Genomic DNA, 21,137 nt, shown 5'->3' with positions numbered 1-21,137 from the left:
CCGGTTGACAAATAATAACAATATAGTATAACTCTAACTAATAATATTATAATATAACTCTAATAAGATATTATAGTTTAACTACGTAATAGTATTGTATAATAACTCTAACTAAATTATTTATATAATCATCTTAACATTCACTGTATTCTTTTAATCTGAAAATTTTCAACCTATCTCTTCTTGATCAAATTGTTCCTATTACTGTTAATTTTCTGATATCCTAAAAAACAGTTGAATTATAAATTGTACAATTTGAATATTCCAAACTCAAATTCTTCAAAAGCAAACAAAACTCGAATTTCCCTGGCAATTCGATTTACCATTCCTAAATCCTAGCTAGTTAACATTACGATTATTTCCACCCTTCTATTTTTCTTTTTTTGATGAAATAGAAACTTTTTGCCAATGAACATGAAAAGCGTGCGCTTGGACTTAATTTCAGGCATACTGGCATAGGGCCTCTTCATTCTTTATCCCGTTTTTCTGCTACTAAACCATAATTTAGCAACAACTTTACTCTTCTTCACTAAAGCTGACAGACTATATATGCGACTAGAGTTACGCAAATTGCCAATAACCAAAGGAAAAAAACAAACATTCCATCTTGACGGTTTGTTGCTCGTTTCTCAATGTTCAATTGACTAGTTATAGCAACCAGGCTGTTAGAATTAATGCCTGCATGAATTGAACACGTGGACAAGCCTTTAGAGTTGTCTTGCTGTAATGCAAATATGCAGTGTGTTGAACATACCTGTTACATGTAAGCTATTATATGGTATCTTATGTTAAACACTTGTTTATATAGTTTTACAAGTGTTTAATGTACCTGTTACGTGTAAGCTTGCGTGGTTATATGGTATCTTATGTTAAACACTTGGCTATATAGTTTTACAAGTGACCTTGGCATCTGGTATGCTTGTTGAGGATCATGTATAGGCTCCCTTCTACATCTGGAATACAAGGTCCTTCAACTACACCCTTCCCTTTACAGATGGTCATCATGTCCATTAGCCTTACCAACTTATCCATTATTTCTTCCTGACGTCGTTGACAATGACCCATCCTACGTTGAGCACTAATTGCCCCAAAAAGAAAGAATTTTTCTCTAATTTTCCGTTGACTCATTTAAACGTTGATGAGTTTAAGAAAGTCAATTGCAAATCTTGAGCATTTTCATTAAACATGAGATGTTCTAATACAACAGAATTTTCCTGCCGCAGGACAAGAGATCAGTACTGGCTTCTGAGGCCAAAATACCAATCTTTCTGAACATTTCTCTGGTCTGGGGTTATCAAAGGAGGCCAAAAAAAAATGGGGACTTGACCGTACACAAAAACTATAAAAGCAGTGTACAGTTTCTATTGTTTTACAAGGGCTTGAGTGTAGAGACCAACTCGCATCTGTCTCAGATCAATACACAGTTTCCGCTGAATTGCCTTGGTTGTCTTCGATGTAAGCCTTAAAAATATCTGTTTGTGGTAGACGAGAGTCGGTCCCGATGATGTGAGAAGAGATGTTAAATTGGCTGCTAGAGTTACAATTTACATTGATTTACCGAAGGGTAATTGTTTAGCTCCTCGTTCAACAGCATCCCTCCATAATCTGTACCTCACTCCTAGCTTATCGTAGATTACAGGCCAATTCCAGACATTTGCCCCATTGAGCATACGCTCTTGCTGGCCAATCACAAGTCGCAGATCCTCATTCAATACCTGTATCAATTATGCATAAGGTAGGGCCATAAATATTAGTGACAAACAAGGTAGGTAGATGTTAGACATGTTATTCAAAAACCAATGAGGCAGAGGAAAGACTGGCTAATATAATACTTCTTGCCACCAGCATGGTTTTAAGCAATTGGATAACGAAAACCATATCTTACGTAAAGTTCTATGCAGAAATGTTGAAGTTATCTGCTTCCAGAAGGTTATTCACCAGTGCCATTACAAGAATGTTGATCATTAGCTATAAAAGTTACCATTCTTTTCAGCAAGTTATTTGTTTATGAAACCAAAGAAGATTTTTCATAGGTTTCAGTGAGTGATTCATGTGAATTTCACCTAAAACCACCAACCCACTGCCCAAAGCATAGAAAAACAAGATATTTTTTACCTGTTCTGCAAAATGCCTCCATAAATACTGCATAAAAGGAATGTGCTTCAACACGGGAGCAAAATCTAGAGACATTCTATACAATAGTCTTGTCTTCTTTCTTGATGAAGGTAAGCATACATGAAGCTGGTGAAGGTGTGTTGTGCATTCCCTGGTACTCTGTCCTTCCAGTTTCCCAGGCTTTGATATCCCAATGGTTGATAGCACCATACAAGGTGGCCGAAATTCCATATCTATGGGATAAGGGTCCCAGTATCCTTGGAGATCAGATGCAGGCGTAAAAAACTTCACCAGACTGAGATGTTGAGATTACATACAATAAGTAAGAGTAAGTATTCAAGATAAAACCCTCTATGCATTGTTAGCATCTGGTCCATCAATTCCACTAAGAAGCAAGATATTTGGAGGTCATTAATCAGAAAGCCAAAACATCCAGTCTTACATACCACCAGAAAGCAAGGTAGGTTTTGTTGTAGTGGACATGCAAAGAAGAAATGATCAAATACAATTACGTCATGAAGGCAGAGCATCGTGAAAACACTTCTAATCCTTTTGAATGATTTTGTTTCCTTAGCCTTGCATATGATTCTAACTTTTCCAATCATTTAAATAAGCTGTCTAGAAGTCCAAACTACTACTCATCTGTCCCAGTGAAAACAGTTATGTGCAAAAAATAACATTGAAGCTATTCTGCTTCAACACCAAACCCAAAATCAATAAAACCATTTCGCAATCTAATTGCAGAAACAAACCTGGGGACAGTCCATCCTTTGGCAAATGTGGAAGTGTGAGTAAAAGGAGCATGAGCGAGATCCAAAAGGTTATCCAGAAGTAACCCATGTTCTACTGGAAGTTCCATGACAATCTGTCATTTATCAGGACACCAAAAGAAATTGAGGTGAGATAGTGGTTGCTTTTACTTCAATTCTAAAATTGTCCTACCTTTTCATCAAGTCACCTAAGCAAATCTCACATAATTCCAATCAAAATAGCCTTTAGAAACACCTACAGCATACCTCTGCATGAATTTGAAATCCAGAAGGAGGTTGTAAGGAAGGAAGGGTTGTCGTCGGAGGGTCATTACCAGGCCAAATCCAGATCATTCCCTCTTGCTCAAGACATGGCAATGACTTTATCTTCACATTAAGTAATCGTGTAGATGGCATTTTTTCACATTTTCCATCTGTTGTGTATTCCCACCCTGATATATCAAAAAAAGTCCCAAGACTTATAAAATTTTATACTACAATTGGTAAAACACATTTAAGGATTGGATATCAGTCCAAGAATATATAATGTGTAAATTTTTCATTTATCTCTCTTTTTCATAAAATATGATAATGAGTGCTAGTAAACTTCCTAATTTCTTACTAACCATGGTAGGGACATTGGATGCGACCCTCATTTACTGAACCAAGGTGAAGAGGACATGCTCTATGTGCACATGTGTTCTGGACACATCCTGGATTCCCATCTTTTCCACGAAAAAGAACCCATGGCTCTTCAAAACAATCAATTGGAATCTGGAATGAGAAGTAACAAGACGTGTAAGAGGGCATCTCTCTACTAGATGGTCTATGAAAACAACAAAATTGCCACGTAACAGAAGGAAACACTGGTGGCAATCAACCTGATTTATTTTGCTTTTCTTGCAGATTGAGGATATATGTCAATATGTTGTGACATGACATAAAGTGATCAGTATTAAGATGGTAAGCAATATTATAGTTCTGAACTATAGCTTACCATAGTGTCATCCTTCAGATCAGTGGTGAAAGCAACAGGATACCAGAAATTCTTCAAGCGGGGGTGATATGGTCGAACTGGACCTGAGACATCCAAGCTTTTCCGAGGCAACTTATTCTTCATAGTATCCATAGATTTTGTTGGCGTACTAGAAGAAGGGGATGCTAGGTTGGATTCTGTTGTGGTTCTATCTTCTAACAGCTTATCATTAACCAATTCCTCCATGTAAGCTAGTTTATCCAAAGCAGTAGCAACCCTTGCTTCAGATATATGTACCTGTTATTACTCATGGATCAGAATCAAAGTTGGCTATGACACAAAAGTTGGAACCTTTATATATTTTTAATTTTTAAATAACTATAAAAAGATAAATGAAATGATACTTGTGGTAATTAATTCAAGTCTGACTCGGATTATTTTGTTGAAAAAAGAAAAATATAAGCATCTAAAGAGATGGATAGCCCTGAATCACTGGATTTATCTTATAATTCATATTGATGCATATGTTTCCTAATTAGAAATAATTAAAATCACAGTTTATCTATCTCACAGTTTCAATAACTGCTAATTTTGGCTACCTGTTTGTGAGCTTGAGCTAGTTCTCCTTGCAATTCTGCAAGCTCCTTTTTCATGGTGCCAATAGACTTGTATTCACGAGCTAAAGGATTCAACACTTCCACAACCTACAATCATATCCAACAAAATGAGAACTACCATAATAAAGCAACAAAAATCCCAAAAGATTAAATTGAAACATTTTTAGGTAAATTGTAAACACTCCACAAAATTCAGATTTTCTTGTCAAAAATAACTAAAAAAACAACCACAATTAAAATTTCAAAACGAAGGTCAAGAAGTAAATAGTAAAACTTGTAAGCATAGCACAACTTCTAAGTTATGAGAAAGAAGAATAGCAGGTTGAGATTGAAGAAGACCTTTTCATGAAGAAGCATGATTGTAAGAAGATCTTGCCGAGCCCGCCAATCACAGTACTGAATATCAAATCTAGCCACTTCCAAGGCCTGATATACATCCAAGAACTTCCCTTTACATTGTGGGACTTTAGACCTTGGATCCTCAACATCAAAGAGCGTGCCCCACGGGCTCTTCTTATCCCCCAAGCTACTTTCCTCCCCAAACACAGCAAACACCCCAAAGCCTCCTTTAACGCCCTGCAACTGCACCAATCTCTATATATAAGCCACAGATCAACTGACTTTAGATTTTGTAATCAAATTACTCAAGCAATGACAAAAAAGCAAAGAACAATTTTTTCCAAGGTTGAAACCACCATCTAAGCTAACTAAAGACTAACAAATCAACTAGCTCATCACTAAGAAAGTGTCCACATAAGTTTTAGCAGAAATATTATACATTTACTTAGCTTAAGTTTATTTTGCACTACTGAACGCGAGTACCTATGTTGAACCGATAAAAAATGCAAAGTACTTAAGGATCATGCAACTTTAATAAAAGTTAGCATTGACCCAAGTGCTGTTAACTTAAAAACACATCAAAAGCCAAATCTTTCTGGCTTCACAGCCATAGAAACTAAAAATGACAAGTCAACCACTGTAAAAACTAAATTTTCTTGTAAATTCAACAACTACCCCCATAACACTAATCCATAAAAAAGCAGAAAAAACCAGTACCTTTTTGGAACTAGTCTTGCATGATCTGTATAGAGAGATTGGCAAAGACAAAGCACCAGCAGTAGCTATTGCGGTCATGGCGTTTCAAAAAAAATGTTCAATAGCCGTTTGGGGCGAGGAAGAAAGAAAGAGAAAGAGAGAGAGAGAGGCAGTGTAAGCAAAAAACATTGGGATTTTGTTGGATAAGAGGTTGGTGTTGCCCGCGATCTTGGTGAGCCTCCTATGGTATGCCACCTGGAAAAACGTGGACTCCTATGTCGTACACGTGGCATGCTGGGTTTCCACACACTTCGAGGGTCCGAGAGAGGCGTGAGAAGAGTATCTTCGTCTTTGTGGGGCTTTCATATCTCTGCTTCTTGCCAGCTCGGATGCTGTAGATATCTTTCTCGATCTCCCTATCTGTTTGTGTTGTTTGCTTTGTTTTTTTCTTCAAAAAGTTTCTCTCTTCCTCTTCCATTCATTTGCTTTATTATAAATGCTTGGCCTTGGTTAAATCTTAATATCACCTGTTAAAGTTATTATTTTAAAAATAATATTGTCATTCAATAAACTAGAAATTGTAACTTTCATAAATAAAATAAACTAGAATTTGTCAAATTATTTTGTTTATCATTTATATTTAATGAGAGCATTTTAATAAATAAATATTATTAAAAAAAACCTTAAATCGTAAAGATATCAATAATTACCTTTTAATAAGCTGTAATGCATTATTTGATTTGATTAAATAATATTAGAATATCTTATAATTGATTTCAAGTGATAAAATTACTATTTGTTGCACATTTGGATAGTGGGTGCTCTAAAATCAATATACGAGAATGAATAATAATTTTTAATTTTAAATTATATATTTTTATAAATATTTTATAATTAATGTAATACTGATTAAAATTTATTAATTGTTCTCAATATAATTTTAAGTTTTAATTTTTTTATAAATTAACTTTAATTTATTAATAATATATAAAAATAATTTTAAATTTATTTTTATTATATATTTAATGGATACATGTATTTAACTAATAGTGTCTAATATATTCAAATACGGTTCGAGTAACAATTTATAAATTTAGTAGAATATTTATAAAACTCATATGCTTTATCAAATAACAAGATTCAAGTTAAAATATCTTTAAAATGACAAATACTCTACTCGTTAGCACGCATAATTAATTTTTTTTTATTTTATGTTTTTAAGAGGCTACGTACTAAAATATTTAATTAAGTAGTTTCTATTAGTAGTATATACAAGAATAATATAAAATGCACATGATTAACACTTAAATTTCTCCAAAATATAACATAAAGTATTCAATTTAATGATTAGAATATGAATCCCCATGATTAAAGAAGTGAATTCAAATTCTTCTATCTCAAAAAAATCATAATATTTAATAAGAATACAATTAATAAGTAGTTGTACCATTTTTTATTTTTAGGATTAATAACTCGAGGTTTAGGGGTATTTTTGGGGTAAAGAAAAAAGTTTATACCCCAAAGGAGTTTGGGTAAAAATAAAAATTGTAAGGTGATGGAACAAGCATAGGAATAAACCCTAGAAATTCCCTTTAGTGATTTTCCCGGTGTGCTAAATTACGGAAGTTTCCAAAGAAAAGGGTACAAGAAAGGAATAATCAAAATGTGATTCTCTTTCCTCCAAGGCCTTAATTAGAGGAATAAAGGCCTCCTTATTACTTTTTTTTAATTATTTTTTCAATCGAGAATCATTCATCAAGTTTATATTTATCCTAATGCATGATTTGTGTGATTTCATTTAATAACAAAGTTAAGATAGATATAAATCATTTTTCAACAAAGATATTGACGACTGAAATGAATCTCTTAATTCATGTTAATTAATTTTTTTATATTTAAATCGTAAATACTTAATTTTTTTTAAATTTTAAAAAATAGATTCGAATTCTATCTTTTAAGTAAGGAAATTATATCTCAACTAATAAGTTTATTGCTCAAATGTAATTACAAATGCCTAATTTTTTTTAAATTAAAATAATGAGGATTTGAATTCTCTTTAAACAAAAAAATCATATATTAGTCAATAAACTAAATATTCGGAGTGCAACTGCGAATGCTTAGTTATGGCTACAAGTTTCCAAATTAGAAATTACACCCAAACTCTAAACCCTTGTTTTTTTCCCCAATTATAAGAGAAAATTACATCATTTTATCTAAATAGAGGATTTACATAATTTTTAAAACACCTTTAAAAACAATCAAATTTTAAACTATATAATTATAGATAACTCGTTTATGTATCATAACGTGTTTTCTCTCATCTATTAAAATGTTAAATTCTATCAATTAGTTGTAATTTTAGGAAATTAAATATTTTTGCTTTTATTTGTTAAAAACTGTTATATTATCTTGATAAGAAAAATTGAAAAAAACATATAAATATGAACATTTGATTTATGGGTTTAAAATTTAAAGTTATTAAGACAATACTCTATTTTTTTTCCTATATCAAGATATTCGTGTATTTTTGGAGACAATAATTAAATTAATTTAATGAAGCCCAACCAAAGCTGCCGCCGTAATACCTAGGAAGAAAAACCTTCAAAAATTATTATCATTTTAGATTAAATAATTAATCCTCTTGGACAGGTGTCATCTCCAGACCCCGTTTAGGGATAATTTTAATATGTACGTATAGATTATAAAGGTAACATGAAATAAATAAATTAGGGAATAATTCTTTTTTTCAAACAAAAAAGAACAGTTCTGTCACTTTCTAAATATAGTAATTGATACAAGTAAAATTTTTATTTAAAAAAACATAAAAAAGAAGGAGAATTTAATTACTCCTAATACTGCTCGGAAGGTAAAGTCTGCCTAGACAGGTGGCCAAGGGGCGTAAAGTTTTGCGGGTGAGAAAAGCAATCTAATCTGTGCTGACTTCCAACGAACAAAAGTAAAAGCTATCAGCCTATAACCCTCCAAAGCGGCAAGTGTCTCTCATCCCTTTTCTCTCTCACACACTCTCACCTCGCTGTTTAGTTCTACTATTCTTTCTACATACAGAGCCAAAGCAATGCCTCGGACATATCAAAGTTCGAGCAGCGACAAGGCAGGGACTTTCTTTTTTGCAACCCTGGTTCTATGGTTTGTTTCTGTTCTGTTCGAAATTGTGTTCAACAAGCGGAGAGAGCTCCTTTACGTCGTTGCTGGTGGTTGCTTTTACCAAATAGCAAATTGGGTTATTAGAGTTCGCGTCTCTCGTGATCCTCTCTTTGTTAACACCTCTGTCTCTCTCCTTCACTCCACAATCACCTCTACTTCAGGTTCATATCATTTAAAATTCCTCTCTTTCCCTTTTTGGCTTTTTTTTTTTTGCTTTTTCTGACTTGGGTATTTGTTTCATAATTCTTACTTTCTTTTCCCCATTCCTTGGTAGTTTAGTTTGTCTGTTGAAGGATATGTGAAGTATCTGTTAAAAGAGTTTGATTTTTATTTTCTATGCTTTCGTTAATTGTAGCAGAGATTTAGCTTCCTGTAAGGCGTAATTTAGACACAGAATGTAAAATTTGTACTGTGCCATAAATTTAGAAAAAGGTAGGCATGTGCTTGCAAATGTTTGTCTTGGGAATTGAAAAGGTGTAAACAATTGCAATGTTGAAAGCTACTTGCAGCCGTCATAGCATTATCCTTGTTTAATTTGCAGTCCGAAATTTGTATGTAACCATATATGAAGTGGGATATTTTGGAATTTAAAGGCCTATACTTTGTTAGAAGCACTGCAGTGGGTTTTAAATTTAATGGTGAATTTGGTGACCGACATGAACAACTATAATGAAAGAAACATAAACATCAAATTGGACAAACTGGAGATTTCAAATGAACTGGAAATATTTACACAGGATGTGTTGTTATATGTTAAGAACATCACTTCGAGCTTAGGCCCAAACTTGAATGCAGCTCTGAAGTACAATCTGAAAAGGTTATAACTTTTGAAGTGATCTGGCATCTTATAAACTATTAAATTGGTGAGATCTATATTAAGGATATGGTGTTGGGTAGTCCTTGTTGATAACTAAATGGCCAAATGCTTCTGTGAATGATTGTTGGTGGATATAAGTAGGAGCTATTATGCATGTAATTTAACCTAAGGACGAAAGCAGAAGCTTACATCAGGGTAGGATAATACATCAGGGTAGGATAATCATTCTTTGAGATAATGCATTGACGTAGGTAAAAATGTAAACTTGGGGGAGAAAATAAGGAGTCTCTAGCTATGCTTGTGTATGCATATGCATCTTTCTTTCTGGGGTACATGTATGAATCAACTAATTAAATACCAATTATTGTAGTGCACTATCGATGAGAGGGATAAAAATACTGGTTATGTGTTGGTAAAAATGTATCAAACGCTCATAAATTATGGTATTCCTTTTGTTTCTGGGCATTCTTTTTTCTTTAGTTGGTTGTTTTTGTTCTTCTCTTTCCTAAATTCAGTTTTACCTCTTCTTTCTGTGCAGTGGTTTTCATTTTGGTTAATCAGTGGTTAAGGACTGGTTTCAAGAGGATGTTTGATCATACACAACTTGTTGAGGGTACTTGGCCTTGGGCATACCAGGCTTTATGCTTCTCATGTGGCTACTTTGCATATGATCAGTGGGATATGCTGCATTACCATCTATATTCTGGCGTTATCCCTGCCATTCTAATGCATCACCTAATACTGCTTATTTGCTTCACACTTGCGTTGTATCGACATGTCACCGTCAACTACCTTATTCTCACTCTCATTTGTGAGGTATGTTTCAATTTCTTTCTGCTAAAAATATTAGTAGAATTATGGCTTGATTGGTAGGCATTAGTACAGGTTTACTTGTATAGTAATATAGAATATGCCAGATTGAGATCTTAAGGGGGCAAATAAATAAATTATTTACAGTTTTAATGTAATTAACCAAGTGTTTTTAGTTCAAGATAAAAATATTTACGGTTTTAACTTTTATGTGGCTCCTTGTTTAGCATGTTAGCCACTAAGATGGACATGTCTCAAGGTGCATTCTAATATGAAGCCATGAACCTAATGGAATGGAATTTTAACACTTGCAGCGTCAGACATTTCCTTAAGTTAAAAGCTCCAAAACTACACGCATTAGAATACTGGATTAGATAAACAGTTAAAATGAAAAGCATAGTTGGTAGACAGACATTCGTAGGGCAGTTTATTTGAGCCTTTCAGATTTGGTTTAATGCAAGCATAACTGGCTGTTGATGCTAGTGGCTGCAGATGAGGTATCCTTTTCCTTTGTTTTTGGATAACCGGTGTGAGGTGTGCTTTTTGGTGATATCTGATGCTCATAATATATGAGATCCGTAAGCAACCATTTTTCTTTATGAGAGGAAGTGGCGGGATAACCCTGTGAGATAATCTCTTGTTGGCTGTGCATTGAGTTTTGGATCTTGCATGCTAAATGAGTTTTGAGGTTTAACAAAACTTTGAAAATGATTTAATAGTAAAAATGAGCCCCACTATCTGGAAATTCTTTAAGTTTTTTTAGCATCAATTCAAGCAAGCTTTATGATGCTGTTAAAGAATGCTAAAGGTTATTTTTGTTGTGATGGTGCAGCTGCATTCTATCTTTCTACATGTGAGGAAAGTGAGACGGATGGTTGGTGTTCGCGATGCCAAGAGCAAAGTTGTGAAGGTAGAATGGGTTCTTAACTGGATCATGTTTGTCTTGGCAAGGATTATATCTCATGTTCTGATAACCGTAAAGCTAATCAAAGATGCTTACAAGTTTGAAAAGGGTGTTGAATGGCCACTTGCCATGTTTGGAATGGCGGGAATGAATTTGCTTAATGCTTTTCTCGGCATTGATCTCTTCAATGCATTCAAGAGAGAGAAAAATCCCCAGCAGAATAATCAAAAACGCCGTGAATGACTGACAGAACAATATCCGGAAAGACTTCACTAAATCTTAGAAGTTGTCATTATTTTTTCCCATTGATTTCACACGGGAAGTTATATCCAGCTCGGAATGTGGTACATTTTTGTTAGCATGATGCATATACACAATGTAAATTATGCACAATGGAATATATGATTTGTTTTCAACGGTCTAGTGTACACGAATGATATTTGACAGATTGAACGGATGTTTTTATCCAGCAGTACCCCGCTGTCTATTGCACTTGTCATTGGCCTGTGCTTGCAAACTAAACTAGTTTTTAAAGTCACACTCATTTTTATCCCAAATATTTTTAGGTGAGATGAATGTCATTGATACATTTTGGGGGGAGGAAGATGCAGTTTTCCAATGAAAGATTTAAAGCCTTGCTTCATGCAGTATCAAAATTATAAGTGTTAGTAGTTTCAGGGCAAAAGAGAAACTGCAGGAAACTTAAGAATACGTTATGTGGAGTACGAAATACAAAAACCAGATAAAATGCCCAAGGTCCCACCGGGAGTCGAACCCAGGTCGCTGGATTCAAAGTCCAGAGTGCTAACCACTACACCATGGAACCTGGCTGAAGTTAAGGTCCTATACCAAATAATAATGGTTAAGAAAACGTACTTATCCGCCAAATATCATGGATTCGATACGATGTTTATAATTTAAATAAACCAAAATATACTAACAGAACAGCTGAAGAAGAAAGGAAAAGAATGGGTTGGCTTCACTTGCAAAAACAAATCAAGCTAGAATGTAATCCTATGGTAGTAGGCTTTGCCTAGTTCCAAGCAATGTTCTTCTCCTCTAATATCAAAGGTTTCTAAAGCAAAAGCTTTACACTCTATGACATAGTATTGTCTCGAAGTTAGGGATAGAAAACCTTTTACTCGTTGATTTTTTTTTTCTTTTAAGTTGATTTTCTCATCTCCAAATATACATGTGTAACCTGAAATTCTAAGACTAAATGCGCACCAGCCTTTGCTCAAATGGGTATCCTAACCTCCAAATTGGGTTATTTTAGTATCTAACACTAGCAAAAAAAATTTTTAGTCCATCAAATTTGTAGAAGTAGAACCATAATCCCCGTTGGGGTGGTGGCGCAGTTGGCTAGCGCGTAGGTCTCATAGCTTCTGAGTTATCCTGAGGTCGAGAGTTCGAGCCTCTCTCACCCCAGAATTTTATTTTCTGTTGCTCAAATATTTCTTCTTTCTTTCTTAATGTATTTGGTTCAGTTTTGCTTCTTAATATATTGCTTCTTTGTGTATTTGGTTCAGTTTTCCAGGCTATCCATACACCATCATTTGGTCAACTGCTTCACCCTATGCCACCTAGAAATGAGAGAGTATTTACTAGTACTATTTACCCTTGATAAGAAAGATTAAAGAGATTACTTATTCCAAGAACAATGATCATATAAGATTAATAACTCCTAGTTTGAGAATTTAGAATCCAAAGATAACAGAATTCACATCAAATAACCTGCAACCTGCAGGTTAGACAGCAACTTCATTTACAAGCCTTCATAAACAACCTTGCAGCAAAACCAACAACATTAAATACTCCACCCCTTTCTTCATTTTGCTGAGAAACCACAATTTACTTGTTTTTGCTTGATTATTTATTTGATACTCATACCTCCTTAATTAAAAATGGATCATATGATCTGACCACAAGTAAATGGCTTGAAGAAGTTTGTGCTTCTCCCTTTTCCTAAGAGGCCCATTTTGACTCTTTCAAAGCAAACATGGCCAAAATCTAAAAGGAAACTGGAAATACAACCGTCAAGTTGCATCAAAGTAACAAAAAAGAGTAAAGGCAAAGGTTACAGATGCATAAGCCCAAGCATTTGATATTTGAAATTTCAATATGAAACTTTTGTATCCAGAGTCTAGACAACCATTCATGATGTATAAAACTATAAATGAGACATCCTAAAAGTGAACTAACTAATGGTGATTAAACAGCATTTAATCACTGCCTTCGAAATGACAAACAATTTCTTTGTTTAACAACTAATCTAAGTCTCTTAAATTTCTAGTTGTATCCCATTCTTACTCCGAGTGAAAAATTTTGCAAACCCATTTCGGTTCTTCTCTGAACTGGCATGATTTGATGAAACAATTGATGAAGATGTAGATGAAGACGGTGGTGTGTTTCCATCGTTCTTATTTACTGAAGGAGCAGAATGGTCAGCATTAACTCTTGGAGAATCTGGATCTCTTTTGGGTGAATATGTTTCATTAGAATGCAACTTCCAAGGTTCTCCACCAGCTTTAGAAATCAATGATCCTCCTCTAGAGAACTCTGGTATGCTCGTGGTGTCAATTAAGAAGTCTTCGAGCGTTGCAAGAGATTTCAGTTGCTGCCCTAAAGATGCTATTGTTTTTTGGCACTCAGCAAGTTTTCCAGCAGCTACAGCCAAATCCTCCTGCCGTAGGGTCATGCTACTATTAGAAAGATGGAATATACTGTAATTTTAAAACTCTCTAGTAAATAGAGATGCACAAAATAGTGTAAATAAATGAAGACTGAAGGGTAACCTGTTTTATCTTCACTTCAACGTTTGAGTTTGCAGTTTGCTGGAGCTCAGCTTCCCGTCTCTTTCTTGACAGCTCTTCTTCCAATTCTTGACACTTGACTGTAATTTGTGCTGACAATGCCCTTTCCGTTTCAACTTCTGTTTCCAATGAATCAATCTTTGCAGACATTGTCCGAGCCTCTGCTTCGATGCTAATGAGTTGAGACTCAAGAAGTTGCTTTGATTCGGTTGCATTAACTGAAACTTCTGCTGACAGGGCCATTTCCTTTTCAATTTCTGCTTTTAATGAGTCAATCTTTGACGACATTGTCTCTGCATCTGTTTCCATGCTACTGAGTTGAGACTCAAGATGTTGCTTTGCTTCATTTGCCATGTGGAACTCCCTTTCCAACTCCTCCAATTTTGTTTCAGTGTCCCTCAACTGTAGTGCTGATGCTTCAAGACTTTCTTGACTTTTGGCAAGAGCAATCTCTAGTTCAGCCTTCTCAAGTTCTATCTTCTCCAATTTCTGCTCAAGTTCCGCTGTTCGATGAATCATGGCTTCAAGCTCAGCCTTCAACGAGCTATCACCATCATTAGATTGTTTGGCAGTAGCTTTTGATTCAAGAAATTGATTTTCGCTCTTGATTTCAGGCAACGCAGCAAGTCGCTCCATCTCAAGAAAATCATCCATGAGATCAATCTCAATAGAAGAACTGGGGAGATTTCTGTTGATGACCTTTTCATTTTTGAATTGATCAAGTTCAGCAATTAAAGCTGATGCCCATGAGTCAGAACAACTAGGTTCTCCTTTGTTTGCCTCCAAGCCACTCATCTTGTGGGTATCAATCTCCACCACATTAAGCCGTTCTCCAGTGTCTGATTGACTATCAGTGAGGGATTCAACATAAATTGAGGAGGCAGCTGGAGATTTATGGTCATTAACCAAGGATGATTTACATGCTATGGCTTTAAGTCTTCGGCACTCTGCCTCAAGTTTTGCTACCTTTTTTATGCTCTCTAAGTGTTGTTTACTAGCTGTTTCAGCAGCTTGGGTGCTTAAGTCCCTTTCAATTGTTCTGATTTCAAACTCCTCTGACTGAGATGAGAGCTCAAGCTTGAGGGCTGAATTTTCCTTCTCCAAAGCTTCAATCTTATGCCAAAGGTCAGGACTGAAGTGAGGAGGGGGCTCAGACTTAACGGCTTCAGCTTTATCTTGGAGCTCAAGCAACTGGCTTTCAAGTTCAAATTTGGTAGTTTCCCAATCCCGGGTAGTCTTTGCTACAGCTTCATTAATCTTCTGCTCCTGCTCCTCTCTTGCCTGTCTTAGCTGCCTAACACATTCCTTGAGAGCCCCATCAAGATGGCTCACCCGATCTTCTAGTGCTGAGTTTTGCTGAACTGCAGCCTCAAGTTTTTGCTTTAATAGCACCACTTCATTTTCAGCCTTTTCCCAACCTGAAGTTCAATTCAGAAAATTAACTAGACTATTACTAAAAAAATAAATGATAAATGTGAAAAAAGAATAAACCATTTAGAACATGTTCTCTAACAGGTAAGTAATACCAGCAATAGCTTCTTCAGCAACTTTGGCATGTTGCTTCACCAAGTCCTCTTTGGCACTAACATTAACTAAAGCAGCCGATAATTTCTCTGTCAACCTCTTAATGCTATCGTTAACATCTTCACAATTTGCTGAAGCTTTTGATGACACCTCAGGTGATTGTGCATTATTATTAGGTGATGCTTTGAAAGCCTCCTGCTTCAACCATTACAGAGATGAAAATCAATCTTATTTGTGAACAACCAAGTGTATTCTGGACAAATAATTAGAAAAGACCAACTTAATAAAAACTCAAGCACAATTTAACTCCACCATAAAAATGAAAAAAGAAAAAGAATATTGGTTTGGATTGCTCACAAGCAACACCTAGCAAGAAAATCCTAGAAGTGGAGGAAAATTAACATTTAGGTGCTTGAAAAGGTGAGAAGAATGAGGATCGTACCCTCTTAACCCCCTTTTCTTTCCTTAAAAAAGCATTCTTCTCTATAAATACTTTAATCTGTAAGTGGAAAAATTAATGATTTATTCAGTTTTCCTTATATATATGGTTGCACTAAGCATATCTTAGGTGAACACATTCAGTTATATGCTTTTCTAAGAAAACAAAAGTTTTTCTTTGTTAGTAAAACAGCCATCACCGTGAAGAGCAAATCAGCTTAGACTCTATCCTAGAACTGAAACATAGCAAATTTAGTTGGAGATGCGACTGTAACTACACTGTCTCCACCTTTCTACCTATCATTCTTCACAAGATGCTTGCGGTCAACTTGTTCCTTTAGAAATTACCATGTCCCAGTAATCACTTTGGTTTCTTCACATTAAACATTCGACCTATTTCAACTAAAAGCTGCTATTAGTTGAATAATAAGTTGAGGGTATCCAATTACAATGATGGGAAAAAAGCATTATCCCGTAAGATCATTTGTATCCAAAAATCCTCATGGCTCCACAAGACATCACAACAAAAGCACCTTAAAAGACAGCTTCAACCCCCTTATACGCCTTCCTGTACAAGATACTATAATTTATCTTTCTCCTATGTAGGAAAAGAAAATCTAAATAAGGAGAGTTATCTCAATAGTTCATCAAAAAATTATTAGAAACAACCTGCGTATGTGGACAGCTGACTTATAATGTTACAAGTAAAAGTGAAAATAAGTTTCTCTAAAATTATTCAGGCTTCAAGCACTCATTTGTCAACTATCCAGGTCACATCATGTTGTTGTATAACAACATATAGCAACCCCAGTCGGTATGTGAAGTTTAACTCATACCAAACTTCACACTATTTCTTTATGCTACTTATTTCCTCTTTCGTACAATTTTAGCTACTGGGCAGAAACCAACTTGACAGCCAAAAACATCAAAAAGCAAATAGGTGTCATGTAAAATCAAATCATAAAAGTTTGATTGAGATGAACAGCAGACTTGAGCCAATACAACTTCAAGCAACTAATAAGCAACTAACACAATTATTGGATGAAAGGATCTTATTACCCCATTATTGCGTTAAAACATAAATATTCACTAGACAAGAGAAATGGCAGAAAAGAGCTACGTTGAAAAATATGAAAATATTTCAGAGCTCATCACCAATTTTTTTTAGGAAAAGGAGCAAAAGTCAAAACTGTTATCAAGGGATTTCTGGCAATAGAAAGAATGCTTGGATGAGAGATGAGAGGTAAAATACATGGATCATACAATCAGAAAGTCTACTAAATTCACATTAATGAGAGGATGGCATCGAAATCTAGTAATCAAGCCAGAAAAGAAAAAAAAATTACCAACAAGAAGCTTTCAAGCTTTTTTCTGAAAGTCAATCGGTTATCCACCTACCTGATCATCGGAATATCTCTCAGAATGCGAAGATAACGATCCAGAACTCTCAGTTTCACCAGGACTCCTCTCAGAAGACTTCCTCTTCCACAGCCATTTCCTTTTTTCCATAGCAAATTCCGATAGCCCCAACACCAATCAGCTCAACAGAAACTGTTCATCTGCAAACAAAAGAAAGGAGCTTGTTCAAGATGTCACCAAATACCCACCAGAAATCTTCTTAAATAAAGGATAAGGAGGACAACCTAGGACAAAATCTATTTCTATAAAAGAATATGAGCAAACCCCTTAAAAAGCAGAACTTTCAACAATCTAAAACATTAAAAAATAGCAGCATTACTTGGCTTATCATTTTCTCAGCTTTGCTTCAAATCTAACCCTCTAACTGTCCAACCCCAACAACAGATTACACTTTTAAGACCCAGAAAAGTGCTTTATTTTTTGATAAACAAAGGGAAAAGAAAATTATACTCAGAATACTAGTATGAAGAAAAAGGCAGCTTCAATTCCTACAAGTAGTAATTCAAATGTCACCAAAAGCCCACTACTTGAATCACAAAACTAGAACTAACCATCTCATTTTTCAAATCTTTCAAAACCCCATTAGCAAGAAAGATAAATCACAATCAATGTAACAGTAGCTAAAAAGAAATACTCAGAAATAGAAAACCGAATAAAAAGGATCCTAAACCTGGGGTACCCATCAAGGATAAAGGGCTCAAAGGCGTCTTCTTTATATTTCACTAAAATCTAAAAACAAAAAAAACCAGGTATACAACCAACTCATGACATATGAAATAAAAGGAAAAGGAACAACACGGAGGAATCAGAGCAGCTGAGCTGACCCAGATCAAATACCTTTGACTGGCGGAGAAGAAAGAACCTTAAACAAGATAGGGAACCAGAAAAGAAATAGAAAACCAAAGTTGGGTTCAGATTTGAAATCTTAGTTTAAAGGTGAAAAAAAGAAAACATTAAAACAAACTCTGCAAGAAAATCTGTGGAATGTCAGTAGATAATCAACTAAAAAAAATCACTACAACAAGTCTTTCAGATAATGTGGGCTTCTATTTCTTGGCCTTTTCTTTGTCCTTTGGTTTTCTTCATTTTTTTATTATTCAAATTCATTTAAATAAAAAGAAGAGATGACAGCATGTGAATTTGAATGTGATGATGAGCTCAAAGAGTTGTAAGCCTCAAACTCAAAAACCAACTTTTCAGCTTTTTCCTGTTATAAAAAATTCAAATTACTTTATTCATTTGTCTTTTCTTTTAATTAGATTTTGAAAATGTAGCTGCCCCTTATTCCCGCCTAGCAGTTGAAACATTAATGGGGGGCTTTAATTAATCCTTACTGTTATATTTCATAGGTATCGTAAGAAACACAGTTGCAGGAAAAAAACAAAAGCGTTTTTTCCACGTCTGCCTCCTGAATTTCGAGTACTCTGTCTGTCTCACTGAGTGTCTCAGGCCTTGGGTGTTTTTTTTAACTGTGCCCTGTTTGTCTTTTTAATATACTGGAGGGAATCCTATGAGATGGCGTCACCGCCTCCGCTACAGGTAGGTTCTTTGGTTTCTTGAGATTTGTTCCAATGAAATGATCAAACGGCTGAGAAAGCCTGTGACAGTTGGGTACCGTTTGATTCAAAGCTGGGTTCGAAAGTAAGGTAGAAGTTTGATTGGGGTTTTAGCATAAGTAAGATACCATCAAGGAGTGGTTAAATTTGTTAATATCTTGAGAGACATGGAAGAGGTTTGAAAGAGTGGTGGCTTTGCTGTCCAAATCTTCTTTTTCTGCCTGTGTTTGTCAGCCCTGTCCCATCTCTATACTATATATACATGCTAATCTTAATCTTAAAAGCACAGGGCCAATGATGCGATTGTAATGCTTGGCCTCTTTGGCTGCAACATACCAGTAACTTCTTTCCTTCGTTTGTGAAGTGAAATTACAAGTTATGGGTCTGAAGGACTGGTACACACCTCTTAAGCAAAGCCAGAGATGAGATTCTACTCTTGGCTCTTGCATCCCTGGTAATGATAGGAGAGGAGTGAGTGAGGTGCAGAGTTCAGTCCATTTTAGCACTTTGTAGTCACGTGGAGGACAATGTACATTGGCGGTGAAGGCCCAGAAGGAGGATATAATACGTTTCTGTCATGTGGGAGGAGGACCCGATCACCTTTTCCCACCAGGGCCCAAAGTACAGATTAACAAGTCGTCCTCACTCCTCCTCCTCCTCCCCCCAAATTATTGGATTTTTTTTTGGTTAATTATTAGTCTTTTCTCTTGCTTGCAATTCCCAGCTGCCTGCCAATAAAATATCTGCGATTCTTTCAGGATTACAATGTTCTACTTTTTTCAAGCATAAAAAGGATAATTATCTATTTTAGTATTTTTTAAGGTTTCCCTTATGTTAATAACTTTGATTCCAAATTATTAACAAATGTGATATTTGGTGGACATCTGAGATTAAATTTTATTATATAAATACACCATGTCACTGAAATCTTGTTTTGATGACGAGGATGAGACTCTAGAATCTTTAAATCTCATATTTCATTAAATTTATGTTAATAACGAAATAATAAAATCTAGAAGAGAAATTTAATAATGCTTGAAAATAAACTTAACGGTATTAAATAGAAAAGTAATGGAAAAAAATATAGAAGAGTTAAGTGTCAAGTTTTAGAGGTACTCAATAAAACCAAAAGCTAGGCATATAAAAAACAAGGGAGGTAGAGCGACCTGTAGTTGGGCCCAGACTAAAATTATGTCCCTGTCGAACTCGATACCAACTTGCTGTGAATTACAGGAGACAATGGTCTTTGGCATTTGCCATTCATTATAGCCTTAGTCTTGGAATACTGGATGAAGGAACATGCTAGTTGCTCCTACAACCATTTACTAAGCCAAAAATCTCTAGATGACTGTTTGCGTATGAAAAGGAAATTTCCTAAGGAATCCAATTGAAATAATTTCTCGAGGAATAACATTGTTATATATACGGTATAATAGCTAATGCTCTTGAATTATTTGAAATAATTTTATTTTTTTATTATATTCAATCAAATATTTATATTTATATTTTGATTTAAATAAATCTTTATAACTAATGATTGATCAATTATTATTAATTAAAATATCACTCGTTATTTTTAATTATATATCATGTTAATATGTCATAAAAGATTATAGTATGATTATATGATATTTTTTATTTTTCACATCAACGTCATGTAAATATAAAATAACAAGTGGTATTTTAATTAATGATAATTAGCTAACCATTAATATAAAAGTTTACTTGATCAAAAATAAAAATGTATGAACTCAATTAAATAAAACAAAAAAATAAAAGTTTATTTCAATTTCTTTTCAAATACTTTAAGAGTTTTTTTAAATAATTATTTCAGTTAAATATTTTATCTGATAAATGTTAATTTTTTTAATTATAACTAATTATGCTTTTGTTGTTGGAATAATTAGTCAAAGGTTTCTATAAAAATGTCGAGAACAATTATGGTTGCAGTGATTCTCCAATTTTAATACTTTGAATATAATAATTGTTGCTTTTACAAACATGCATGAAAAGTCAAGATAGAGTAAGGGTGCACGATTATGAATTCTTGACTCAATGCATGACTAAGTACCTACCATTTTAAATATATAAGAATAATCCGGATTTATATGTCCGAATTTCAATGTCCCCCCGCTCCTTTGCAACTTTATCGGGGCATGCACGAACATGACTCTCCTTAGCTCACCTATAGTTTTGTAG

General features: G+C 34.6%; 3 protein-coding genes and 2 non-coding genes across 7 annotated transcripts; 2 read left to right on the top strand and 3 right to left on the bottom strand.

Moving 5' to 3' along the window:
- Nucleotides 1,144-5,678, bottom strand: LOC18592342 (chlorophyllide a oxygenase, chloroplastic). 2 transcript variants are annotated; one of them, XM_018126244.1, is made up of 9 exons: nt 5,514-5,678; nt 4,797-5,039; nt 4,440-4,544; nt 3,862-4,137; nt 3,491-3,638; nt 3,132-3,316; nt 2,868-2,980; nt 2,116-2,410; nt 1,144-1,715 (listed from the first exon to the last, which is right to left on the bottom strand). In XM_018126244.1, the coding sequence occupies exons 1-9, from the start codon at nt 5,589-5,591 to the stop codon at nt 1,545-1,547; spliced, it is 1,614 nt and encodes a 537-aa protein (XP_017981733.1). In that variant the 5' UTR covers nt 5,592-5,678; the 3' UTR covers nt 1,144-1,544. The 2 variants fall into 2 exon arrangements, with proteins under 2 accessions (XP_017981733.1, XP_017981732.1); XM_018126243.1 differs by having other exon boundaries at nt 4,797-5,051; nt 5,514-5,660.
- On the top strand, nt 8,420-11,675 carry LOC18592341 (TLC domain-containing protein 2). The gene is made up of 3 exons (XM_007019014.2): nt 8,420-8,818; nt 10,013-10,290; nt 11,117-11,675. The coding sequence occupies exons 1-3, from the start codon at nt 8,569-8,571 to the stop codon at nt 11,429-11,431; spliced, it is 843 nt and encodes a 280-aa protein (XP_007019076.2). The 5' UTR covers nt 8,420-8,568; the 3' UTR covers nt 11,432-11,675.
- Nucleotides 11,943-12,014, bottom strand: TRNAQ-UUG. The gene has a single exon. It is a non-coding gene; the product is annotated as a tRNA-Gln (tRNA).
- TRNAM-CAU lies at nt 12,532-12,616 on the top strand. The gene is given in 2 exon segments: nt 12,532-12,569; nt 12,581-12,616. It is a non-coding gene; the product is annotated as a tRNA-Met (tRNA).
- On the bottom strand, nt 13,266-18,558 carry LOC18592340 (filament-like plant protein). 2 transcript variants are annotated; one of them, XM_018126322.1, is made up of 5 exons: nt 18,220-18,558; nt 17,362-17,522; nt 15,528-15,723; nt 13,984-15,419; nt 13,266-13,871 (listed from the first exon to the last, which is right to left on the bottom strand). In XM_018126322.1, exons 2-5 carry the CDS (start codon nt 17,470-17,472, stop codon nt 13,470-13,472), a joined length of 2,145 nt encoding a protein of 714 aa, XP_017981811.1. In that variant the 5' UTR covers nt 17,473-17,522; nt 18,220-18,558; the 3' UTR covers nt 13,266-13,469. The 2 variants fall into 2 exon arrangements, with proteins under 2 accessions (XP_017981811.1, XP_017981812.1); XM_018126323.1 differs by having other exon boundaries at nt 15,528-15,720; nt 18,220-18,557.

The sequence above is a fragment of the Theobroma cacao genome, chromosome 8 (assembly GCF_000208745.1).
Source record: "Theobroma cacao cultivar B97-61/B2 chromosome 8, Criollo_cocoa_genome_V2, whole genome shotgun sequence".
Taxonomy (NCBI): Eukaryota; Viridiplantae; Streptophyta; class Magnoliopsida; order Malvales; family Malvaceae; genus Theobroma; species Theobroma cacao.
This window is presented reverse-complemented; position numbering and strand designations above follow the sequence as displayed.